Source organism: Callorhinus ursinus, unplaced genomic scaffold (assembly GCF_003265705.2).
Source record: "Callorhinus ursinus isolate GAN/ISIS: 27379988/994484 unplaced genomic scaffold, GSC_fseal_2.0 scaffold1, whole genome shotgun sequence".
NCBI lineage: Eukaryota > Metazoa > Chordata > Mammalia > Carnivora > Otariidae > Callorhinus > Callorhinus ursinus.
In genome coordinates this window covers 57847876-57874689 of record NW_027397063.1, presented here as the reverse complement: position 1 = coordinate 57874689, position 26814 = coordinate 57847876, and the positions used below count along the sequence as shown (strand labels likewise).

The following is a 26814-nucleotide window of genomic DNA, read 5'->3' as shown; positions in this document are numbered from 1 at the left end:
CTTCTCCCTCTGCCGCTCCCCCGCCTCAAAAAATAATAGAAAGGAAAGATAAGAATTTGAAGACAGTTTAAAGAGCACAGATCCAAAAGGACCTTTTGGAATCTGTTCCTCTTTTCAGCTCACATTCTGCTGTTCTTAGTCTCTCCTTGAAAACTTTACCTGCCTAATCGTGCACATGCGCAATGTGGTTGGTTTTACCGAGAAGTCCAGGGCTAAAGGGCAAGAAGGATGGGAGGCTTTTGCCTTTGAGATGGGCTGGCCTCCTCCCAATCTGGAAACTCCTCCTGCTTTGTGAGTCTAGCACCAGACTTCCACTTTGAAAGTCAAGTTTGCCTGCGTGGGAGAGATCATGTTTACCCAAACGTGCAAAACCAAAACTCCAGCAAAACCATATTCTGAAGCTGGGAGGGCTTGGCTTATTATAGTCTCTAAACCTTTGCCCATGTATATGAGTAGGACTGTTCCCACCCCCAGGGGTTTTGTGAGGTTTAGAGACAGGGTGTGTATATCACCTGGCACACAGTAGATACTGAGATTCAGAGCAACAGCTGAGCTAAGGGGAGAGAGGTTTGCTGGTTGCTCAGTACTTTTTGTCCTGGGACTCTTCCCCGCTCTTCTTGTGGAAGGCCAGGGGTGAAGGTCTGAGAGCTGGGCAGGTTGCTGTGGGGCCAGCAGACCCCTGGAGAACGTGTGAGTAAGCTCAGTAGGGTCAAAATCATGGGAACCTGACATATTTCGAGGCTTGAAATTCACCGAAGGGATGAAATCAAAGAAAAGGATGAAAGAATAGTACCCAGGTGGCAAAGCCAGTGCTGGCGTTGGTAAAGGTGAGTCGTGTCACTGCAGGGGTGTATTGGCCATAATAAAGGCATTCGTGGAGGGGCTGCTAAGGGAGGACTTGGTGATGAAGGTGATCATCCTTGTCCCCATTCCCCTCGCTCAGAGTGTCAGATTCAGCAATCTTCAAAGCTCCCCCCGGAGCAACTCCTAGCTCCAACCAAATTCCTTTCTCTGACTCCCAGCAAACTTGCCCTCCCACCTCTACACAAATAATGTTAACTAGCGCCCTTTGAATAAATTGCTATTTATGTCGAACTGCCGTTCAGCAAAATGAAGAACATGTAGGTTGTTAATCACAGTACCAGAGTGACTGATGCCAGTTGTCGCCTGGCTCTCCACTCTGATTGTTTGCAGGCTAATGAGTACCAAACATTTTCTTTTATTTAGAGAATAACCGGGCAGAGTGGAGAGAGCACTGCTCAGGGGTGGAATCTTGACTCTGACCTCCTTAGAAAATGAATAACCACAGACAAGCCACTCATCTTTTCCAGTCTCAGATTTGTGGTGTGCAAAATGGCCGATTGTCTACTCCCAGGGGTCATATTTAGTGTGTAAAAGACAATATTTGAAAGTATGGTGTGAGTATAGGATTTTGTTTAGACCATAAATAGGTGTTTTAATCTCTAGTCTAATCCATATATTTGCTGAACAGAATAAGCTAGTGTTGACATTGCCATCCTTGTCATTGTCAAAAGCTTACCTGTAGTGACTTCTCTTCAGTTAAAGCTATGTTGGGCGGAAGCTCCAAGGTCTGTTTCAGGTCAGTTCTGGAAAAAAGCAAGGGGGATGGTGAGAGTGGAGAGGCAAAAATAATAAAGCAGATTACAAAACAATCCACGTTAGGCTTGAGATGCTAGTCACCGGCTCTTCCATTCTGATTGGACTAATTTCCAGGAATCTTATAGCGGGCAGAGAGAGAGTTTCCCCTCCCCCCCCAAACTACTCAAGGCTCATTTTCAAAATGATCTTTATAACTGGATGAGGAAGTCAACAGTCTTCCTAAAAAAAAAAAAATCTTTACCCTATTACTCTACAGAAAAGTCTTCAGTGATTACCCATTAACTAGAAATAGATGCTTCAGTGAGATTTAAGCCCCACCCGGTCTCCCCACCCCCAGTCACTACCACCGGTCCTTCCTTATTGATCCCTTTGTTTCCCATAAAGCCAGGGGTTGGTTCCTTCCAGGCTCCCCAAGTAACTGCCCCTTCCTGATAAGGGCTGAATCTGTCTCTTTTCTTCTTTCTTGAAACTATGAGTTTCTCTGCCTTCTTCCTATTTTTCATGTGTAATCTTAATCCTACTTCAGTGTTAGGGCCCAGCTTATATTTCTTTTTTCATGAAGTCTTCCCCACCCACTGTATTTCTGCAGACCCTCTCTTTAGCATGCCTGCCACAGGCACATCCTCATTTCAGCCCGGAGACAGTTTGGGTCATTTCTGGGGGCAAGGACCTGTCCTGAGCAGCACCCTGATCTTTCTCTGTGGACGTGAGAAAAGTGGGTGCATGTGCTCATCATAATCACAGCTTACTGTCTTATGAGGGTTGTGTCCTGAAGATGAGGCAGGATCCAGAACCATGTGGCTGTGGCCTTCGAGCCAGGCCCACCCAGCTATTTTGTAAAGGGTGAGGGTGGCAGCTGAATTTTTGTGTTGATGAGTGTATCTCAGTCAAAATGAGGCTGTTCCACCTGAGAACTCCCTTGGAGAGAACCCCCGCTTGAACCCCTTTCTTTTTGGCCTTCATCATAGAGGAAAGGAGGAAGGAAAGAGACTCAGACTCAGACCCTGACACTAACACAACAGCGTATGTACCAGGCACCATGCCAATTGCCAGAAGTGAATGATCTCGTTACATCCTTTCACGGACCTGATGAGGTTAGTAGTATCATAATCTGCAGTCCTAGCTGGGAGAAAAGAAAAAAAAAAAAACAACTCAGTAAATAGCTTGTACAATGTCCAAATAAATAGTGAAGTTTTATTTGAACCCAGTAGTATCAGAGTCCAAAGCCTGTTTGTCCACACCGGTGGTTCTCAAAGCATGGTACCCAGAGCAGTTAGTATCACCATCTCCTGGAAACTTGTAGAAATGTAAGTTCTTGGGCCCCACCCAAGTCCTCCTGAATCAGAAACTCCTTCTGAAAGTGATCTGGGCCATTACAAGTCCTCTTGGTGGCGCATGCTCAAGTTTGAGTACTATTATTCTGCGCTAAACCTCCCATGAGAAGATCCCCTGTAACTTGGCCTAAAGACCATCTTGACATAGGAACATTCTAAGATGTTGGTTATGTGTGGACCTCTGACTATGCCAAAGTGCCACCTGACTTTCTGTGCCACTAGGTTCCTCATCAAGGCAGACCTGGAGCTGTGTGTTTGTAGCTTTGGAGGCTAGGGAGAAGGAGCCTTAAAAAAGAGAAAAGAAAAATTCTTAATTTCTTCAAGTCTTTCTTTTTTTTTTTTTTTAAAGATTTTATTCATTTATTTGAGAGAGAGAGAGAGAGAGAGAGAGCATGAGACGGGGGAGGGTCAGAGGGAAAAGCAGACTCTGTGCTGAGCAGGGAGCCTGACGTGGGGCTCGATCTTGGGACTCCAGGATCACGACCTGAGCTGAAGGCAGTCGCTCAACCAACTGAGCCACCCAGGCACCCTCAAGTCTTTCTTAATAAAATTTGTCACAGTCTGATCATTTTTATTTATTTTATGCTCATGTTGACCACCTGTACTGCCAGTTTCTACTGTTAATGGATTCTTGGTCATTCATTCCATTATTTATTCAACAAACATTTGTTGGGTGCCAAGGAGGTGACAAGTACAGTGTGAGGTTGTGCTTTAACGGTGAGTCAGAGACAGACTCAGCCAGCTTTCTCAGAGCCTGCAGTTAACTGGCCATCACCAAGGCATGTGAAATGTCCTGCCTCGGGGAAGAGGCACTTTGGGAAAACACGGGAGACCCCTCTCCCAGATTTGCAGTCAGAGAAGGCTTCTGGAGGAGGTGAGGGTGCTGCTGAAGTCCTAAGGAATACATAGTAATTAGCCTCATGAAGGGAAGGGAGTGGTGGCTGGTGCTCCGGGAGAGTGCGCCAGCCAAGAGGCCCACACGTGGGAAGACCTGGAGAAGATGGTGATCCTGCCAAGGGAAGGAATGGAGCAAGTTCAGGGTGGCTGACACCCTGAGTGTGAGGTGGGCCTGTAAGGGAGATGAGGCAGCAGAGAAAGGCTGACGGCAGACCTGATTGGCCTCGTAGGCCTGTTGAACTTCCCTGAAGAAGTGGGGAAACATTTTAAAAGAAAGTAACATGAAAAAATATATACGTGTATTGGCAAGCTCACTATATGACCTTCTTTTTCCTTTCCCCCTTTTAATTTTACTTATTTTTTTAAATTTAATTTAATTTTATTGTTATGTTAGTCACCATACAATACATCATTAGTTTTTGATGTGGTGATCCACGATCCATTGTTTTCGTATAACACCCAGTGCTCCATGCAGTACGTGCCCTCCTTAATACCCATCACCGGGCTAACCCATCTCCCCGCCCCCTCCCCTCTAGAACCCTCAGTTTCTTTCTCAGAGTCCATAGTCTCTCACAGTTCATCTCCTCCTCCGATTCCCCCCCCTCCATTTTTCCCTTCCTTCTCCTAATGTCCTCCATGCTATTCCTTAGGTTCCACAAATAAGTGAAACCATAGGAAAATTGACATTCTCTGCTTGACTTATTTCACTTAGCATCATCTCCTCCAGTCCCATCCATGTTGATGTAAAAGTTGGGTATTCATCATTTCTGATGGCTGAGTCATATTCCATTGTATGTATGGACCACATCTTCGTTATCCATTCGTCTGTTGAAGGGCATCTTGGCTTTTTCCACAGTTTGGCTATTGTGGACATTGCTGCTATGAACATTGGGGTGCATATGGCCCTTCTTTTCACTACATCTGTGTCTTTGGGGTAAATATCTAGGAGCGCAATTGCTGGATCATAGGGTAGCCCTATTTTTAATTTTTTGAGGCACCTCCACACTGTGTTCCAAAGTGGCTGTACCAACTTGTATTCCCACCAACAGTGTAAGAGGGTTCCCCTTTCTCCACAACCTTTCCAACATTTGTTGTTTCTTGCCTTGTCAATTTTTGCCATTCTAACTGGTATAAGGTAGTATCTCAATGTAGTTTTGATTTGAATTTCCCTGATGGCTAATGATGATGAACATTTTGTCATGTGTCTGTTAGCCATTTGTATGTCTTTTTTGGAGAAGTGTCTGTTCATGTCTTCTGCCCATTTTTTGACTTGATTGTTTTTTGGGTGCTGAGTTTGAGAAGTTCTTTATAGATCTTGGAAATCAGTCCTTTGTCCGTAGGCCTTCTTTTAATATAGTTTCTTTATTGTTGTTGGATATGTTAACGCTGTCAATGGATCACGAGATCCTCGCGAGTCATCCTTGCTTTTTCTCTCCCCCATTTCTCCCGGGGTGTCTGTGTGGTCTTTGCCTGCCTGGCAGGCAGCTCCCAACTAGTCAGCCAGTGTGTTTGCTTATTTGCATTGCTTTTATTACCCCATGAACAGAAGTAGGTCACCTCCCAGAAACATAGTGTGCCTTCAGCATTGTCTCTTGCTCTTGGCTGCAGGTTGCCTGTCCTTGCTGGTGACGGTCCAGCACACAGAGCGCTATGTCACCCTGTTTGCCTCCATCGTCCTCAAATGTGACTACACCACCTCTGCCCAGCTCCAGGATGTCGTGGTTACGTGGCGCTTCAAGTCCTTCTGCAAGGACCCCATCTTTGACTACTACTCTGCATGTGAGTCCCTCCTCCTTCAGCCCATGTCCCTCTGTGAAGCATGGCCATCAGGGCATAGGACCACAAATCCTTCTGAGAGGGAGTCACAAAGGTCACTTAATGCAGTCCCCTCATTTTATAGATAAATAAACAACCCAGACAGATGAAGTAACTTATTTGAGGTCACATACTATTTTATTTTAAGATTTATGTCCTACTTTGTTCTAAAAAGATGTAGGTAGCTCAGACATTAAGTTTTTTAAAAGGCAGTGCCAGTCCTGCCTCCTGGTCCATTCCTGGTTGCATGCCAGCACTGAGATGAGTATGCAGTCCACCTCCATTCCCCTTACCGCCTGAGAAGGTGGACAAGAAGCCTCCTACATCCCCCAGGACCCTGAGGAGTGGCTGTTTGTGAACATCCCCCCCCCCCCACCACCCACTGCCACACTCCCCTTTGTGGCCAGCCTTCCTAGTGGCCAAGGAAACTCTCCCGGTGAGCGAGAGCCCACTGCCCCCAGGGAAAACATTCTCAGTGCTGCACAACACCCCCCGCCGCCAACACACACACACACTTAGCCAAGTTCTACCTCTCAGTAGCAGCCGCCCCACTCATGTCAGCTCTCCTCCCTGGAACCTAAGCTCTTTTTAGCTGTCTGCCTCTACCTCTCTCAAGGAACAAAGGAACCCAGATCCTCACCGTCAGCCCTGGACGATTACCCTTGTAGAGATTTTGAGAGTACAAGTAGACACCGTCTTTGTAGGAAGGAAGTTAGCTTCCAGAGGTGAGGAAAAAGGGGGAGGCATCAGCTTTACCTCTTTTAGCCTTGACTAATGTCTTACAGTATGAACCCCGATACCTGAATGTCTGAGTCACCCACAGAACCTGGCGTAGTCCCCAAAAGACACATCTCTGAATCAAGGCATGATTTCCAGGGGGTTACTCTTCAAATAAAGTCGGAAGGGAGGAGAGGCCAGGGTAGTAAGCATTTGCCACCAGCAAATGTATTATAAGGGCAGGTGGATGAGCCCTATAGGAGCAGAATCTGGGGTGACCAAAAATGAAGCAAGGGTAGTTGGAATGGGAGACAGGAGCATGGAGCCAGGATTTGGAAATGGTGACCTTTGAGAGGGGTTTGGATCTTACTGCTCAGAGGTTCATTAGTATCACCTGGGAGTTCTTCTGAAATGCAGACTCTCAGATTCTCACTCCAGACCCACAGCATCAGAATCTTCATGTTTAGCAAGATTCCCAGTAGACACATGAGCTCAGAATAAAAATGAGAAGCTTCCCTGCTTCCTTGCTCCAGGGAACAGTAAGGGCGCCTTTCTCCGTAGGAATTCCCATCGCTGTGTGACCTGGCTGTGTCCTTTTTCCTCAGCTTATCAGGCGGCTTTATCCCTGGGCCAGGACCCATCCAATGACTGCAGCGACAGCCAGCGGGAGGTTCGCATTGTGGCTCAGAGGCGGGGGCAGAATGAGCCCGTGCTGGGGGTGGATTACCAGCAGCGCAAGATCACCATCCAGAACCGTGAGTGCGGGGGAAGGCGGCAGGGATCTGGGGGCGGCAAGAGGTGCAGACACCAGGCCTGGGCCTGGCTGAGTCATTGTGGGGATTTTCCTTTTTCTTTTCTTTCTTTTTCTTTTTTTTTTTTTGGTTTTGTGTTTGTTTGAGGAAAGTGCCAGATACATAGAATGCTGTTACCACCATCTGAAGTCACTCCCCTGGAAGTTGGTCTCTAGATGAGAAGATGTCCTACAGCTTTGGCTAAAGGTCTGGGAGTGGGTGGTTTCTTTTGCTTTTTCATGGCTGAGGTGTGGCTCAGGCTTGTTCGCTCCCTCCCATAAGTTGCTCTCAGGGCCTGCATGAACCCCAGGCCACTGAGTTTCCCTCTGGCCACTCCTGTTGTACATGTCTAAAGGGCTTCCAAGTAGATGGCTACCAAGTAGACCATCATTGCCCATTGGTAGAGGAAAGAGCATTAGCCTTAGAATCTAAAGACCTGGCTGGGTGTCCTGCTGCTTCCACCTGCTAGCTCTTGGACCAGTAGCAGATGTTTTCCCTGGCCTCTGTTACCTCATCTGAAAGGTGGACATAATGGTCTCTGTGTCTGTACACTGAAGTAAATATCAAATGTGTTATCTAAGAGCTATGTGTAAAGCATACTTATTCTTTGTGCCTAGTACAGGGACTGGTGGTTGGAGCCCTCAGACTCGGGTGTGTGTCCCCATTCTGCACTTATAGGGTATGTGAACTTGGGCAAGTCCCTTCAATTTTTTAGCCTCAATTTCTACAAAATGAGACTTGCCGTAGTACTACCCATCTCCTGGAGAGTCTTCAGGATTAAGTGAGATGATATGCATAAAGCACTTAGCAAATATTAAATGTGCAGTGAACTTTAGTTACGATCACTGAGGGCACTTTTGGATGGATGGGCTAGCGCCCCACATTCCTATCTTGTAATCCAGGAGGGCCGTGATGGGTTATTGGCACAGAATTCAGAGCCTGTTTCAGTGAGCTTCACATGCAGTGTTAAATAAATATTTGCTGATTAAAAGGGGAAAAAGAAGGGAGAATACGTGAAGCAGGCCACTCAGGGTACCTGTAGCAACCATGTGAGGAAATCAGTGAATGCTCTATAACCATTTAAAAGTAGATCATTTAAAGGGAGCCAATTTAATATTTGCTTCCAAATTTTTGTATAATACTTTGGCTGTAATAGTTAAGTCTGGTTCTTTTACATGCGATCTCTGATTCCCCCAAGCCAGCCCTTAAACTCTCGGCCTTAAGGAACATCTATCCTTTTCTGGTCTCTAGCTACATTCTCAAAGATTCAGGGTGGTTCTCCTTTTCCCAGAGCCTGCAGAATTAGCCCTCATCTGACTCCAAAGTTTAAAGTCTCTTCAACTGGCAAGCCTCCTTTATAGTTTTTGAAGGATGAAAGTCCCCACAGGTGACAGTCCCCACTTTTCTCTTTTTCTAATTCTGAGTAATACCATCCACTATCTCTACTCCCAGTCACCCTTGGATCAAACTCTGTTTCTCCCTTACACCCATGGGAAAGCAGTATTTCCCCTTGGTTTTTATTTTTACCTCCATACTTGTCATGACTTCCTGAAGCCCTTGTTTTCTGACACTTTAGGCCTGTGTGTGCATCATTTTGAGATGACCATGTCAAGTCAGTTCTTGTATTATTTAAAATATCAACATATCTGAATGTCCTCATTACTGTGATATCCCTAAAAAAAATCTTTGTCTCTAATAAAAATTGGGGCAGATTTTTAATGCACATTAACATTAAGAGAGAATTCGTTTTCACCATTCTTCCACCTCTGGGGTAAGCTTCTTTCTGGGAAAGGTAGTGTGTTTGGAAAATCATGGGTAGGAAAAAAATCGTAGAGATTGACGTAGAAAGAGAAGGAAACAGAAGTTGAAGTTAGCTCCAGTGGTGCATGACCTTGCATTTTTGTTTCATTTCCTCAATAAATATTTTTTAACAAACAGATAATGAAGAATTATAGATGGGATTGCTAAGTAAGCAGGAGCAAGTCTATAATGCTAAGGGTTTTTAAAAAGGAATTTGAAGATGTCCCCTGGCACTCTACTGTGGATGAAATAGCAGGGATGTGGAGGCTGTCCTGATGCCCCTGACTGGACTTTAAGCCCTTTTAGGACAGAGATGAGTCTTGTTCCTCTGCAGATCTTCCTCAGGGTCTGACATAGAGCTGGACCCACACAAGGTCTTCAGTGAAAATTTGTTGCATTTACTAAACTTGAACATACCATTCATTTATCTTAATGAGGTAGCCCAGCGCTTGGTGCTCATGAAAACTGAAATTCCTTTCTTGAACATCGAGTAACATTTACCCTTAAAATATGGGCATTTCATCCTTGCTTATTCAACTTCATCTTCTAAATTGTCCCTCTAAGATCCAGAGGGATCCGTTCACAGCTGGTGAGGAACCCAGGCTGTGGAGTTTTCCACCCGCTTAGGAAAGGACATTAGAACTTAGTGGTTAAGAGCACCAGCGTTGCAGCAGAGAGACATGGATTTGAACCTACCTCTGCTACTCATTATTTCTCTGTTCTTAGGCCAGTTTCTTAGCCTCCCAGAGTCTTGGTTTCCTCATCTGAAATGCAGCTAATAAGCATACTTACTGTATCAGGATGGTATCGAGTTTGTGAGTAAGCAAAAGCCCAAAATATTAGTGACTAAACAATAAAGAAGTTTATTTCTTCTCATGTACAAATTTGGAGGTAGATAGTCCAAAATTAGTGTGGTGGCTCTCTTCCATTAATTCCTCAGGAATAGGCCCAAGCTCCAGCTCACCAAGAAAGTCTTTTTCTTCCTCACGGTCCAAGACAGCAGCCATCACATTTGCTCTCCAGATAACAGAGTAAAAGAAAAGAAGAAGAGAAGGACAAAAATATTCCCAAAATGTTTTAGGAAAGTTCCTGGGAGCCATCATGTGACCCTTCTGCTTGCATTCTGTCCACCAAAATGGAGTTGTGTGTCCATGTCCACCTTTAAGAGAGGATAGGAAATAGTGGCTTTGTTCTGGATGACCACATCCATGACCAAAAGTTATATGACTGTGAGAGAAAGTTATATCCCTGGGAGGCAGTGTAGTGTGTACCTCACCCACTCAGAGAGCTGTGGTGGGAGTGAAATGAGCTGATGTCCAGAATCCTTTCAGGATACCTGGTAGGGCTCAATGAATGGTCAGTTCTACCATCATTGTACTGTTTGGGGAAAGAGGAGGGTCTCAATGAAAGGGCTTGAGGCTTTCCTCTGCACTACAAGGGGCCCTCTTAGGATGTGGAAGGACAGTGCTGGGTCTTTAAGCCACAGGTCAGAAACCAGGGCCCTCTCCTTTAACCCCTGGCACTTTCTCCCTCCCTCCCTGCAGGAGCAGATCTGGTGATTAATGAAGTGATGTGGTGGGACCATGGAGTATATTATTGCACCATTGAGGCTCCCGGGGACACATCAGGAGACCCAGATAAGGAGGTGAAGCTCATTGTCCTGCGTAAGTGCTGCTGGAGCTTTCTCTTTAGCCACCCCATCACTGTGATACTTTTACACACAGAAAAACAACACAACACAACACAACAACAACAACAACAGAAGCAAGCAAGCCCAGGTTATTGCTGGATTGCCAACCTCTGAAGGTCCCTTACCAAAGCTAAACTTTTTTTTTTTGCCACTATATTGATTAAACGTAACCTATAGATCAAGAGCTGTATTTATTAGACCTCTAGGAGGTTAGACCTGGAAGCATTCTGCCGGCATGTTTCGTTAGCTTGCTCTTGGTGTCTCCGCTGCAGACTGGCTGACAGTGATCTTCATCATTCTGGGAGCCCTCCTCCTGGTCCTGCTGATCGGGGTGTGCTGGTGCCAGAGCTGTCCTCAGCATTGCTGCTGCTACATCCGCTGCCCCTGCTGCCCTGCCCGCTGCTGCTGCCCTGAGGAAGGTGAGAGCGGACGGACGAGCAGTGGGCGGGGTGCCGCTGCAGACTTGGACGAGCAGTGGGAGGGGGTGATGCTGCAGACTGCTGTCCCAAGTAGACCAGCTTCACACACCAGGTCAACACCTTGGGTCCTTCCAGTGTCTCCTCTGTGCCCTTCTCCCATCACAGGCTCACCCAGAAAATGATGCTCCAGGAAGTTGTAGACCCAAGGGGGAAGACTTCTGCCTGTCTACATCCTAGCCTGCTTAAGGCCTCCTTCCAGTGGTTCTGCCTACTGATGGCATTTCCTCAGTGGCCTGTGCTTCAGTATTTGCTGAGCACTCGCCTTCCTCCGACATGGAGTGGCTGGAGTGGGTGGTTTGAATGTAGCAGTGAGAGAGGAAGCCACCCCTTGGAGATGACTTGAAAAGAACAGATAGAGGAGAGAGTTTTTAAAGCAGTGGTTCTTAAACTGAAGAATCACCTAGGGCTTGTTAAAACTCAGTTGCTGGCTCCACCTCCAGAGTTTCTGATTTAATTGGTTTTCGGTAGGCCTGAGAATTTGTATGCCCAAAAAGTTCTCAAGTGATGTGATGCTGCTGATCTGTGGGCCACAATTTGAGAACCTCTTTTTAGATGAAGGAAGAAGGTTTCATGAAGGAGAGAGAGAGCAGAAGACCTTGCTTTTAATGTGATCTTTCTTCTGGCTGAAATTTGACCTTTTAAAACAGAATTATGACATGTCCTAAAAAATTTGGCTGTGGAATGCCAATCTTTTTTGTAGAAAATTATTCTAAAAAAATCTTTTCTTAATAAATAGATGGAGTGGGATCAACAGCTTTAAATGGAGTTTTGTGTTCTTTTTTTTTTTAAGATTTTATTTATTTATTTGACAGAAAGAGAGATAGTGAGAGAGGGAATACAAGGAGGGGGAGTGGGAGAGGGAGAAGCAAACTTCCTGCGGAGCAGGAGCCCGATGTGGGGCTGGATCCCACGACCCTGGGATCATGACCTGAGCTGCAGGCAGACACTTAATGACTGAGCCACCCAGGCACCCCAGGAGTTTTGTGTTCTTAAAATAACATTTTTCCCTGATGATATAAGTAACGTATTACATTGTAGAAAATTTGAGAAATTCAGGAAAATATAAAGACTAATCTGAGCACTCAGAGATAATCACTGTTATCATTCTTATCAGTTTGGATCATTTGAACAGAAATTTTTTAAAAGAAAAGATAAGGAATTACCTCTTAAAATAGAAACAAAACCTAATCTACAATGTCAAGAAGGTCAATGTCCTGCATCTGGTTTCAGGCCTGTGTTTCGGGGTTGTTGTCTTACAGGAAAAGAGAACTAACTTTTATTGGAAGTCTGCCATGCGTAGGCCCTTTGCATGTATTTCCCTGTATGAATCCTCACAACCCTAGAAGGCTATATCATCACTACTTAACAGATGAGGGGACTGAAGGTCAGAGTGGTCACAGCTAGTAAGTGGCATTGACAGTATGGTATTGAATCCAGGTTCATTTGACTTATGAGTGCCTGAATTTCACACAGTAGAGGCTGCCACAGCCTCTATGTGGAGATCACAGTGGGCTTGGCAGAGGTACAATGACCTCCTTAAAGAGAGGAAAAATAGCAGAGAACTCCATATTGGGCTGTGGATCTCCTTACCTTTCAAGAGCCTCTGGGAGAGATGCCGTGGAGAAGTCACTGTCACCGGAGTAGTAATATGCAAGAAGAGATGAGAAAAATCACTCCCAAGATGGCTTCTTAGAATCCCTAGGTCCGTGGGGCACGAAAAACAGGCAGGCCTGGGGATGAGACCAACACAAATGATAAATGTAGCCACTGTTTCAGTAAGCTGATAAACAGATTCTTGGGGAGAGTGGTTTCTCCTAAGTGGTTAGAGTTCATTCAGAAGAACTGGTAACATAAAGAAATGCAGGCCACAAGTAAAGATCCCTAGACTGGAGCAAATGAGGTCACTTTCAGAGTGAGTTACTGTGGCTGACTGTCCTGAGAATTTTGATGACAAGAAGAGAGTACATGGAGGGGGCAGAAGTTGTTACGGAGAGCTCTTGAATGAGGAAAGGGGTGTGTGTGATTGTTGGTTAGAATAAGATAACCCCAAGCGTATTTGTAGGCAAAGAACCAAGGCCAGTAGGAAATGAGTAAAGTGAAGCCTTATGAAGTGAGATGATCACTGAGTAGATGCAACAGGAGTGACATCAGGTGTACGGAGGAAGGAGGACTACTTTTAGAAAGGAAAGGAAGGGCAGCCTGACATCTGGAGAGAGAAAATCATTCAAATGTGGGGGATGGTCCAAGTATAAGGCAGGAAGCTGAGGGAATCTCATACCAACCTGTCTCGATTTCAGCAAATCAAAAGTCTAGAGGCAGAAGGGAGCTTGAGAATGATGTCAGTGCTTCTTGACCTTCTCTGACCACAGCCCACCTCCCTAACTTGGTCCCACTTTCCAGTGAGTTACTAGAACCAGGGAGGAGAAAAATGAGAATGACAGCAAATTTTAGTAACCCTTGATAATTCACTTAGTACTGGTAAACGACCCACAGTGGAACTTAAAGATGAAGGTTCTTGAAGCTGAACACTAGATCGATTACTGGCCATCTTCCCCACAGAACCTCTAAGCATACCCTGTAGTAGGCCACAGGCCACACTGGGAATCTCTGATCTATGTCACTCACCTCCCCATCCCCCTCACAGCTGAGGGAAGTAAGGCCTAGAAAGACTTCAGCACAGTCACACACAGCTTGTTGGTGGCAAATCCTGGACTAGACATAGGTCTCTTGATTCCATGCCCGGGGCTGGTTTCTCTTCCTCAACCAAGATGATGTCATCAGCCGAGAGTTCACGGGGAGGGGAAGACATGAGAAATGGGGAATGTTTAAACTGTTCTAGAGGAGGGAAGTGGGCTCGATAGATCAGTCAAGGGAAGCCATGTTGGGGAGCGCTATTTGAGTGAGGTCAGTTGCCTGGCTGTGCAGTCAGCACTAGCAGCACGGGGCCAGAAGCAAAAGCCAAAATAGTAAGAGTTCAAGGGCACGGGATTCTAGGAAGTTCCAAAGGATGTCACTGAAATGACTAGCCAGTCAAGTTAGAGGGAACTGGTAGTATGGGAAAAGGTGAAAGGACTGTGTGACGATGGGTCGAAAGAGGGTAGAGGATGAGCTCTGTAAGAGTGGAGAGGGGCTGGTGAGGGATGGGAAGCAGTTACAGGCAAGTTTCAGGCACCACGGGTGATGCTGGCTGCAGGGAAGGAGAGGCCCGGGGCTCTGGAGGAGGGGGAGGTGCTGTGCCATTCCTGTCACGGGAGAGACGTCTTAAAGAATATGCCCTGGGTTTTCCTCGGAAATGAAGATAAATAGGCCTTTGGTGGTCTAGTCTCCAAATGTGTACTTTTGTTTCCTATGGGATCTAAGGCAAAAGAAGGGACTTAATTACAATAATTTATTATGACAGTCTCTTGATTGTCATCTATTAGGCATGGCACGTGTACTATTGCTTCATTTAACCTCACAAGTTTATGAAATAGGTATTTCTGTCCTTAGCTCACAGAGGAGGAGCCTGGGCCCAGAGGCCCTGGAAATTCGCTCATTCATGCTGAAGTCCATCTGACCCTCAAAGCTCGTATTTAAGGAAACTTAACCCTGAGGACCATAGTTCTCAAAAGGTTGTTGAGAATCCTCAATAGTCAACTCCAGTTGGGCGTCCTGCACTCGTATTAAGGAGCTTGTCAAAAACACAATTTGCACTTGCTTTGCACTAGACCGAAGGACAGTATCTGAGAGTGGGATCCAGGAATCTGTATTTTTAAGTAGCTCCTTAACATGATCAAGGCAGACTTTACTCCACTGAGGTTCAGAGATAGCTTATTAGGAGTCTTTTGAGGCTTAGCTACTTTCTCCATGTCTCTTCTTTTATTGCCTGATTCCCTACTAGGTGAACAGCAGAAAACCCTGACATCCCCATGGAACGAGAGGGCCAGGGAGAAGCTCAGAGGCTATGTTTTCCACGCCCATCTCAACAGTTCCATTACATCAGGGAAAGGCGGGGCCCTGGGGAAAAGGGTGTGGCAACTAAGAAGAGAGCAGGTGGGTTAATCTCTGGAGTATGGAAAATTTGACAGGAAAGCTAATAGAAGCTCTGGAAGGGTCTCTAGGGAGTTATCTGTGCAGAGGGTCTCGTTTGTTAAAAAAAAAAGTCGTTTGGGGGACAAGGAGTAAGCCCAACTTTCCCTTTGTCTACTATGGAATTGGGGGAGTAGGGGAAGGAAGTGGCCAGGATTCAGTTAGAGGGGTGGGGAGCAAGTAGGGTTGTTCCCAGTGGAGTCAGATGCCCCAGGCCTTAGAGGCAGAGACTAGTCTGGAGTGGGTTTTGAAGTGTGGAGCCAAGTTGGAAAAAAATAAAGCAAGAAGTTACCACTGTGGAAGGTGTGTTTTGTTTTGTTTTGTTTTGCTTTGCTTTGCTTCATCACAGAAATATAGGAGAGCCTGGGGACTCAGTGATTTGGCGGAAAGAGCACAGGCTTGGGCATCAGAGAGGAACCTCTGTCCATCACCAGCTATGGGACCTTGAACTGGGAAGCCAACCTCTGTGCACCCAGCTTCTTCACCTAATTCCCACATCAAGAGATGGCTCTGAGGATTAGTTAGCTTAGGTAAAGTGACTGACACATGCGAAGTAAGCAGGGCATTATGTGTGCGGATGGTGGCACATGAAGGGAGCTGGGAAGGCATCGGTTAGCAAGAGGGCGAGGAAGGCGCTGAGCACACGGAGGGTCTGGAGTGCTGGCCACCTGAAGGTGTGGCAGCTGGGTGAGCTGCTCTAAGTTCGCATCTGCTTTCCTCCAGGCGAGGCCGTGATGCCCTGTCAGGGCTGCAGCTCCAGACATTTCTGAGGGCTCAGCTGCAACCACTTGTGCTAAAGTGTGTTTCACACCAGAGCCACCGGGTCCAGATGGCCACTCAGCTGTTGGCCTCAGCAAATCCCCGACCCTTTGCAGTAGGGGCCAGAATACCTGTCTTTTGTCCTCTTATTGCGCCAGGAAGAAGCCTCAGAGAGGCAGAGCCCTGCTGCTATAGAGGTGGCCACAGGGCTTGAGGAACGCAGGAGGAGGTGAAAGTGTCAAGCCAGGGGCTGAGGCAGGCACTTCCTGCCCTGAAACATGCAAGTACATTTCCTGCATGCATGGATAGACAGAGACCTTGGGAGACAGTTACCTCAAAACAGAAATTCACGAACAAAACCAACAAATGCTTTTGTTTTTAATTTGCACTCACAGGGGAGGAGGGGAGAGGACTGTGTGCTTCACACTAGCTGCTCCTGGGGTACCGCAGTGACACGTCTATGGGTTCCTTGTGCTGCTTTTTTACATGATTTTCTTTGTCCTGAAAGGAGATGGTATTTCCTTTCTCCCTTCTCTGCCTTCGCCGCACCCTTTAGAGATTCCCCCTACTTAGGGAAAATCCCAAAACTTATTGAGACAAGAAGAGTTGAAAGGATCTACTTGTGATCTACTTCAGCTTTTTACATCTCTTGCCTCCCTCTCACTAGTTCCTCCCCGCAAGGGCTGGTGGTTCTTCCGTCTCCTTCCCTTTACCATAGTTCTGCCCATTGACCTCAGCACCTACATCCTTTTTTGTTTGTTTTCCTTTTCTACTCTGAGCAGGGAGCCCTGAGCTTCTCTGGCAGCCCCCTCCAAGTCCTTTGCATCTGCATCTTCTATATTTGGCCTGTGGCTGAAGGCCTTGTTGGCCTGGGACCTGAGATTTCATGGCCTACTAATATATCCATGTATCTACCTACATCTTAGGTGAACCTGGGAATGGGAGGATGATGCAATGTTTTCAAGGCTGGGAAGGCAGGTATTATAGGTATACTTTCCTGGCGTACATTCCCAGCTCCTTGCCAGATGACCGATGGGTTACTGCCCCTCTAACTCTGACTTCTATGCAAGATAGATTAGAAACTGGCCTCTTAGCAAGGCTGCTGGGTAGAGAGAAGTGAAGTGGGGGGTGGGGGGCTTGTCCTGGCTGAGGGTCTGCATTTCTCCTTTTTCCCCTGCAGCCCTGGCCCGCCACCGCTACCTGAAGCAGGCTCGGGCCTTAGGCCCTCAGATGATGGAAAAACCCCTATACTGGGGGGCGGACAGGAGCTCCCAGGTTTCATCTTATCCAATGAACCCGCTGCTGCAGCGAGGTAAACCTTGCCAGAGATTTGGGGTGGGAGAGGGCAGAGGGCAGGGGTAGGTGCAAGGGCTATATCGGGGCCTTAGTGGCCAATATAGTGGGTATCTGTGATTGAGGATGGGGACGGGATGGATGCAAGCTGATTAATGTGGCATTTTGGTGCCCTGGTTCTGAGGAGCATGTTTTGGGCCAGCAGTTCTGCATGTTCTGATCCTTGTTTCTTTTCAGATTTGTCCCTGCGATCCAGCCTCCCACAGATGCCAATGACCCAGACCGCTGCTCACCCTCCCATCGCCAATGGTGTCTTAGAGTATTTGGAGAAAGAGCTGCGGAACCTCAATCCAGCCCAGCCTCTGCCCCCTGACCTTAAAGCCATATCTGGCCAAGCCTGCAGCATGCTGTCCTCCCTGGGCTCTGAGGTTGTGGAGCGCAGAATCATCCACCTGCCCCCACTGATCAGAGACCTGCCATCCTCACGGAGGACCGGCAACTCCTCCCGCCAGGAGTGGCTCACCCCAATTCCCCCCGGACCCTGGGATCCGAGGGAGAGGAGAAGGCAGGCCCACTACTCTGATTTCCACCAGGAGCTTCAGGACTGGGAGCCTAACCGCTGGGCATTGGAGGGACGGGAGCTGAACCGACTTCAGAGGGGAAGGCACCACCGCTCCCGGCTGCACGGGTCACCCGCGCCCTGGTCAGACAGGGACAGCCTCAGTGACGGCCCCTCATCAAGCGAGGCCCGCTGGCGGCCCGACCACCCACCTCTCCGGAGCCGCTCTCCAGACCGACCCCGCAGGCCCAGTCCCCGGGAGAATGCCCAGAGGCACCCGAGGCGCAGGCACCGCAGCTATTCCCCTCCCTTGCCTTCTGGCCTCAGTTCCTGGAGCTCTGAGGAAGATGAGAAGGAGAGGCGTCCCCAGAGCTGGGGAACCCACCGCCGCCGCAGCTCATACTCCTCAAACTGGCCTGAGGAGAAGCCACCCAGCTACCGGTCACTGGATGTCATGCCAGGCAAGAATGGCAGGAAAAAAGGGAGTGTGGAGAGGCGCTCGGTGAGCCTGGGGCATCCTGCTGAGGGTCGGGTGTGGGCAGAGCGGGGGGTTGGCCCCAGCTGACACAGGCCACCCCACGTGCCACCGATGAGGGTATCTCCTCCTTGAGCTTGCCTGGTGGGCATGGTGAGACCCCTTGTCAGGGCTAAAAGGGGCCCAGTGTGTGCAGAGGGTGGAGGAGGGCTCAATACTTGATGCTTAAAGAAGGGCCTTCTCATCCCAGACCAGCCCTCCTCATCCCAGACCAGCCCTCCTCACAGTCTCGTGAGGCAGGGTTCCCCCATTTCACAGATGAAGGAACGAGGCTCAGAATAATTCAGCGCCTGTGCGCAGTGGAGCTAAGACTTAAATGCAGGTTTCGTGGCTAAGGCTTTACTTCCTGTCATAGCTGCCTGCCTTTATTTAGTGAACCTATTTCCATACCCCAAATTAGACCGTACAGCCTGACAGAGGACTTTTGTGCCACTTTTGGGGGCTGCAAGTCAGTGTGCAAGGCCTTGTATTCGAGGATGAGGTACTGTGAGACCCCCAGAAAGAATCCTTAAACTGATTAAAAACAAAACAAAACAAAACAAAAAACCTCATATCTCAAATATGGGTCAAAACTTTGGGGTTCTGAAACAGGCAAGGGGTTAATGGGTGCCAGTCATAGCTTACTAGCCTAAAAGGGGCACAAAGAGGGATTATAGGCCTTTTAGGCCTTAAATTTTTTTTAAAGATGTGACTTAAAAAACCATTTTATAATTGATATACTGAAACAATGGTATTCCCTTATGTCACTTTGCAAAGTTATGCTGCCATCAGTCACAAATATTCATGAACTGCCTTCAGAGCCAACTTAAATGAAAATCTGTTTCTCTATTTGACCAAAGTCCTTTTCTGTTTTGCTTCCTTTGAGATAAAGGGATATGTAGTAGGCTCTGAGGGAAGTTCCCAGAGTAGAGAATATTGTAGGAAGAATTTTAGTCTCCCATATACTTCCAAGGATATTTGAAAATGCAAGTTCTGCTGTGTTTGGTTTAAAAACTAATCACAGGCATGGAGTATGCAAAGAAACAGGCACCTTATGGGAACTATAGTGCTAACCTTTCTAGAATAGAGCCTTGGTGAGAGAGTAATTCATGAGGAAGGTAGCAAAGGCCTGCAGGCAGTTCTAAAATAATGGCCTTCCTCAATAGATGTCCCAGGAGAGAGGCAAAAACCAGCAACAACGAAACTTAGTAGTATTCTTACTAAATAAATGGTACCTAACTATGGACATTGATGCCATATCCCATTTAACTCTCACAACACCTATGAGGTTTGTACTGTTATCTTCATTTTATAGTGGATCCAACTCTTTCTTCTATATTACCAATAAGAAAATTGCATCCTGAAAGAACACCTGGAACCAGTTAAAGCCAGGACAACTGCTGCTACTTTAGTCAGAGAGGGACTAAACTGTCTCTTATCTTCATTTTAACAGAGAAGAATGTTATTTGAAGGACAGTTTTGGGCCCCAAATCCAAACCCTATCTTCTTTGAAGTTTTTCTTCATTTTCTTCTCTTTAAGTGAAATTATGTGGTTTCTTGTAAGTGAGAAGAGGGTAAAAGGAACACCAGTTATGTTCCAGACATTGGGGTAAGCCTTTTCCAAACCTTATTTATTTAATCTTTGCAACAACAGGTGAGGCTCAGTGAGATCGGGTATCATGCTCGAAGTCACAAAGCCAATAGGCAGTGAAGCCAGAATTTCAGCATGGATAGCCCTCTGACTCTCAAGCCTTTACCCTTTCAGCAACTTCATGCTGCCTCATTTGAAAGAAATAAGAATCATTTGGGGCAATGATGTTTTCCTGCTATATTTCTTCCTGGTAACTTTATTTCTTTCTCATTTTCTGAAAGTATCACAGCTTCCTTTATCATTAAGATGTACACACCACTAATTCTACCACAAGCAAACCAAATTTTCTATTGTAAAGTTGCTCATGAGACGCAAAGATTTCACTCAAGATAATTTTGAAAGCCTTCATTGTTTTGGATTTCTCTAAGCTTATCTCCCAAAGAGTTATCACTTTATTACATTCCACTGTCTACTCATATTCTGAGTGACTACAGACCCAGGGCCATGGCTGGCTTTAGATTGGTTGGTTTGAAGGGCACCGTGTTTTTTGTTTATAGTTTGAATTTTGAATGCCTCCAGTGAAGCAAAAGTCTCCAGGGCCAAAATCTTACTTTTTGCTGCTCTCCTCGGTGGGACTGGACACTTTCCACACACTTTCCTAACCTCTGAAGTTTTCAGAACTTGCAGTTAACTTCAGAACTTATAATACAATTGGGCCACTAGATGGCAATCCTTGATTATGTATAACAAAGTTTCTCTTTGCTCCTTGAGTTAATAAATGTTATCACTATTTTCTTAAATCAAGCTTTCAGCAGTTACAGCTTTGCCATAACTTTTATGAAATACTTATTAAAAATACTTTATTAAATATTCAGAGCAGTATGCATTAATCAAAAAACCTTTTGGCTTACACGGAACCTTCTCTGTGAAGAAGAATGTTTAACAAATAGATACCGAGGAACAAGGGCTTCCATCCAAAATAGGTAAGAACTGTTCTCTGCAGAGTGCCCACGAGAAAATGGGACTTATGCTGAGGAATCTCCCACTTGACTACAGAATCAGGATTCCAGCAGAGATCTGACCTCAAGTCTGGTGTTTTTTTCATTCTATCAAAGGCTGCAACCTCACAAATATAAGAAACTGTAATATCAAGTTTTAAACTCCTATAGTTTCAGACTGGGTTGCCCCTGTGTTCCTGGCCTCCTTCAGATGGATTATCTTTCTTTCCAATCTTGCCCTACAAGAAAGAGCTTCCCAAGACATTTCTGGTTTGTTGCACAGTTGGCCTATACCCACCTGTTCTAATACAAGAGAAAACTACTGCATTCCTTCTTCTCCAAGTTAAACTCAAACTTTCGGTAGAGAATCCAAGATTTTTCATTTTTCTTGACTTGATTTAATAAATTTTTTTTTTTGCTCAGTATACTTAATCTTCTACTTTTAATACAATGCCTATTCCTTGATCATGTCTAGGTTTTCCTTCAGCAAGCCCTGCATAAGTTCCTTTTGTCCCCTTTCGTTCCCTTCCTTTGTATCAGAGAATATTCATCCCATAGCATTTTGATTAGAAGCCATGCCCCCTAAAACTCACTTTCCTGATAAACACATTTTTTTATAGTAACATGAATGTATATACATATACAATGCATTTAACTATGTTTGGGACAGGTACCTTGTTTTGCCATTTCAAATAGGATAAGAAAGGTCACTTTCATGGACTACAGCTATAGATATTGAAAACTTAGAAATGATCCCCTACGATACATAGTTAGAGAAATATGAGAAATGTAGACAGTCCTTGCCCTGACAGAACAAGTTGAAAAAGCCGAAAGATCAAGTGTACTAACTTCTGAAGAAAAGGCATGAGTTTGGTCAGAAAGAGATAATGATCTTTGAAAAATAACTTGAGAGAAATACTAAGGTATGAAGCTCAACTTTTTAGAAAAGGGCTGAGAAGGAATGGTTCAGGACACTATGAATAGGAAAAGAAGAACTGGGCCATGTCTTCATGAACAAATGGTAGGGAGGTGGGCTGATGAATGGACAGGGTACTTTTTTTCAGTCTAAGGGAGACTTGAAGGTGTTAAAATCAGCAGGAGGCAAAGTGAATGAGACTGTAAGAAATTTTCAAACATTAAAGGTATTTGAGGGAGGCTCTATATGAAAGAAGAGAAGCCTAAGCCTGGGGAAGAGACTGGCTTCATGAGGAGTCAAGAAGTATTTTTTAGATTCAGTTATGCTGCCCCAGCATCCACCACTCACCTAGGATTTGCACCCAAATTAAGTGCACCCTGTATGTTGTATGCATGGAAAATAGATTCCAGCTGACCAGATTCTTTTGTGTTCTATCCCCCAGGAGAGAGGCAGCTCCCATAGTGGAAGGAGTGTGGTCATTTAGCCACCGGGTACAGCACTACTTCTTTGGCTACTTCTCAGCTCCCTTGCATCATCAGCATCTCCCAGATTTCCAGCTGACTTGGGAGGGACACTGCAAGTCCCTATCTTATAGTTTTGGCTTAGATTCTGAGAACAAAATAGAAAAATACTAAAAACAAGAGTTGGAGGACTTAATGACTGTCGTGTTAGCCTTGGCTCACACTCTGCACATTTAGAGTGTCTGACTTGTCATGGACCCTAACTGGTATGTGATCTCTCAGGAACTTAGTAGCCTGAGTCTTCAACTAGGTGACAGAGCTCAGAACTATGGCCATTCTCAAAGTGAGAATTCAGGAATCTTTAAGAAGAAATCAAACATGCTTCAGGTGCAGGAAATTTATTGAATATGGAAATTTCCATGGGAACTTGTCTCTATCTCTATAGCATATCTCCATTTTAGGAGTCCACCTTGCTGCACCCATTCCCAGTCCTGAGTGCTGGAATGATCCAGCTTGACCCGAGGGTCAAGTCAGAGATGGCACAGCGATGTACTCTCTTCTCATGGGTTATTTATGTAAGTGTAGAAAATCACTAAGAAGCAGTTTTGCACCAAACTTATGCCTGTCCCTTGTTTTCTTCTTGCTTTTTTTTTTTTTGCCTACATCTAATTTATATATCCTAATATATTATGTATCCATTAAAATCACTTTAAATGCTTCTTGAGAACAACACAGTATGTAAATAAATTTGAAAGGAAATGTACTGGCTTAAGGATTCTGTCCCAAATAAATATTTACTTTGGTGCACTTGACTGAACTGAGTTTTCTTCCCTACTAAAGCTCAGAGAAGAGCCAGGCAAACTTGGATAGTTTGGAGTCACCTTTCTCCTGGCACCACTCAGCCTTGCAGAGTTGAGATTTCCCAAGCAGAAGCATCCAGGTAGGTTTGGCCACTCAGAGAACACCAGGAGGAGAGGGCTATGCCCTCTCTACAGTAAGCTCTACCACTCCCTCCCATTTTCCCCAGTCCCTTTGGTGGTTTCATGAATCCATTTTTGCTTGATGTAGAGATGCTTCTTGAGCAGATTGTTAGGAGATGGTCTGAAAGGAGGGGTGTGTGTGTGTTCCTCAACAGTATCTTTATGTATATGGCCTTAAGCTCAATTTAGATCCTGTTGTGTTGACACTCATTTTTCCCCCCAGCCTCATTAATTACATCTGGAGAAAATAGGTTAAATGTGTGCATCAGGCAAAGATTTCTTTCAGATTTTTGATGTCTATAATGTAACTGGGTCTAAAATAGCAAAACAGAAACAAAAATAAAAAAATTTAACAGATAAAGAAGACATAAAATTGAGTAGGTGAGGGTCTTCTGGTCTGGACAAGATGGTATAGACCTTTTCCTTGCTCCTCCCCACTAAGCATAACTTTATAAACCCTGGAAATGGCACAAGAAACAGGCAAAGGAGAACTCTAAAGAATGCTAAGCAGAAGGCAAGGTAGTTTGGGAACTCAGGACATGAGGAATAACACAGAGGCAGGGTGTCTTGAATCCCCCAACCCAAAAAAAAAGAGCCACCCAGAGCTGGCATTTTCCAACTTCCCACCTAGCAAGAGAAGGTAGTAGCTCATTCTTCCCTCTGGATTTAGTGGGAGTCCCTCTGACAACCTCAGGCAATGGGGACCGTCTAGGAGCCCTGCCAAAAATAAGTGACCAGGGGGAAGTACGCTCCTTCCCTGCTGGGCCAGAGACTCTTCCATAGAGAGATACTGTGGTGAGTAAGGAGAATCAGTAAGAGAGACTCAGGTAAAGCAAGTAACCCAGCTGAGAAAGCTCTTTGTTCCCAAGGGCCAGAGACTCTCCTCCCCTGCCCAGAGATAGTAGGTCTGACTATGGAAACAGGAAAAAGGAAAAAGGACCTGTCACAGCTAGCAGCCTAGGCCTGAAAGCCACTTTGTCTCCATGAAACTGATGCTCTCCTCCCTGGTCCAGATTAACTAGGGTAGCAGGGGAACACCAAGAGAAAGATTTCTACACACCCCTCCCTCACCAAGTGATATCTGGCAACCTAGTCAGAGGAAATTCCTTCTGACCCCTCAGGCAGCACTGACAGAGACCAGAGTGAGCCCCACCAGCACCAAATACACCAAGTAGACCAGCATAACATCACAAACGTTCTAAAAATTAAACTACCATTGGAATCATGGCCTGCAAAAGTAGGCTAAAACTTGTATGTTGAACCTAGCAGAGTAACTTCCTGTAAAATAAAATATTAAAATAGGACCCAGAGTATCCTAACAGACAAAATGACCAGGATACAAACCAAGAACCAAGAAAAGCACAACTTGAATGAAAAATGAAATCACCTGATGCCAACCTGATATGAGTCAGATGTTGGAATTGACTGATAAGAATTTGAAGGCAGACATTATAAAAATACTGCAACAATCATTACAAATTCTCTTAAAAAATAGAAAATCTCAAAAAAGAAATAGAAGTTATACAAAAAAGAAAAGGAAATTATAAAACTGAAAAATACAACAGAAATTAAAAACTCACCAGATGGGCTCAACAGTAGAGTGGAAATGGGAGGATAGAATCAGTGAACATGAGGACAGAACAAGAGAATTCACTCAATTTGAACAATAGAAAATAAACTGGAAAAAATGAACAGAGTCTCAGGGACCTGTGAGGCTATAACAAAATATCTAATATCATCAGAGTCCCAGAAAGTAGAGGAGAAAATTAGGGATGAATGAGTATTTGAAGAAATAATGGCTGGGAACCGCCCGTATTTGATGAAAGACACAAACCTAGAGATTGAATGAACCTAGAAGTTGAATGAACCCAAACAGGATAAACCTAAAGGATCCATGCCAAGATACATCATAATTAAACTTCTAAAAAAGGACAAAAACTCCTGAAAGCAGCCAGAGAAAACAAAGCATTCTCTGCAAGGAAACACTAATTTAAGTGGATTTCTTATGTAGAACCATGAAGAAGGAAATGACAAAATGTTTTTTAAGTGCTGAAAGAAAAGAACTGTTAACCGTAATTATCAGGAAAAGCTATTTTTTAGAAATGAAGGGAAAATAAAAACATTCATAGATGAGTGAAAGTTAAGATTCTGTGACTAGCAGACCTATCCTGGAAAGACTGAAGTTCTTCAAACAAAGGAAATGACCAAAGGAAACTTACAGCATTGGGAATCAAGAAGAAACAATAGAACGAAATATGAGTCTATACAATAGACAGTTCATTTCCTTATGAGTTTTATAAATCATATTGACTATTGAAACAAAAATTATAATACTAATACTAAAACTATGATATTTAAAGGTGGGAAAGGTAAAGAGACCTAAATGGAAGTGAAGTTTCTATTTTTCATCTAAAGTGATAAATGTAAATACCAGTACATTGTTAGAAGTAGCACCCACAGCAACCACTATGAAAATTATACAGAGAGACAAACTCAAAAGTATTACTCAGCCATCCAGAAAGGATGAATACCTACCATTTGCATCAACATGGATGGAACTGGAGGGGATTATGCTAAGTGAAATAAGCAGAGAAAGACAATTATCATATGGTTTCAATCATATGTGGAATATAAGAAACAGTGCAGAGGATCATAAGGGAAGGGAGGGAAAACCGAATGGGAAGAAACAAGAGAGGGAGACAAACCATGAGAGACTCTGGACTCCAGGAACCAAACAGAGGGTTACAGAAGGGAGGGGGGGGGGGGGGATGGGGTAACTGGATGACGGGTATTAAGGAGGGCACGTGTTGTGACGAGCACTGGGTTTTATACGCAACTAATGAATTGTTGAACACTACATCAAAAACTAATGATGTACTATATGTTGGCTAACTAAACATAACAATAAAAAATAAATAAAAGTTTCTAAAAAAAGTTATAAATAAATCAAGATGGAATAACTTGATGCCCATGGATCAAACCGATTTTGAACTGCCCAACAGTTACAACTTTCTGTTCTAGATAATTCAGATTCTCGTGAAAGTCTCCTCTTACAATATGAATATCACAGGCCAGAATCTTGAGATAGTCATAACTGTCTTTGGTGCAAAGGTTTCCAGTACAGAGAGTGTGCTGAATCTTTCCTGGCACCAGGAGTTTTTTTAGCTGGCAAACTCACATGGGATATGTGGGTCTCCTAATACCAACACCAACATCCTGTCCGTGGGCTCTGCTCAATTCACCACAAGCGCTGCCACCTCAAGAAATCGGATTTTCAATTAAGAGCTCTCTGAAATGAAATCTCCAGACCCAGATAGTCTCACTGGAGAATTGTAGCACAACTTTAGAGGTATAATTAACACTAACTTTACACAATCCTTTCCAGAAGAGGAGGAAATACTCCCCGTTCATTTAAGAAGGACAGTGCAAAGCCATCGCAAAAGTCGTTACAAAAAAAAAAAAAGAAAACTACGAACAAACATCCCTCCTGAACTTAGATGCAAAAATCCTTAACAGAATATTACCAAATATC

General features: G+C 45.0%; 1 protein-coding gene across 5 annotated transcripts in view; it reads left to right on the top strand.

The window, feature by feature from the left end:
• Positions 1–23104, top strand: part of ILDR1 (immunoglobulin like domain containing receptor 1) — a 31729-nt gene extending 8625 nt beyond the window's left edge. Inside the window, exons 2-9 of one of the 5 annotated variants that reach the window (XM_073894266.1) lie at positions 2589–2714; positions 5460–5630; positions 7018–7138; positions 10519–10638; positions 10937–11083; positions 17151–17282; positions 17501–18324; positions 22284–23104. In XM_073894266.1, coding sequence (XP_073750367.1) covers positions 5502–5630; positions 7018–7138; positions 10519–10638; positions 10937–11083; positions 17151–17282; positions 17501–18324; positions 22284–22325 — 1515 coding nt within the window. In that variant the 5' untranslated portion in view covers positions 2589–2714; positions 5460–5501 and the 3' untranslated portion in view covers positions 22326–23104. Of the gene's footprint in view, positions 1–2588; positions 2715–5459; positions 5631–6988; positions 7139–10518; positions 10639–10936; positions 11084–17150; positions 17283–17500; positions 18325–22283 lie in introns of all 5 variants that reach the window. The other 4 variants (XM_073894265.1, XM_073894264.1, XM_073894268.1 and 1 more) reach the window with 4 other exon arrangements.
• The last annotated feature ends 3710 nt before the right edge of the window (positions 23105–26814 follow it).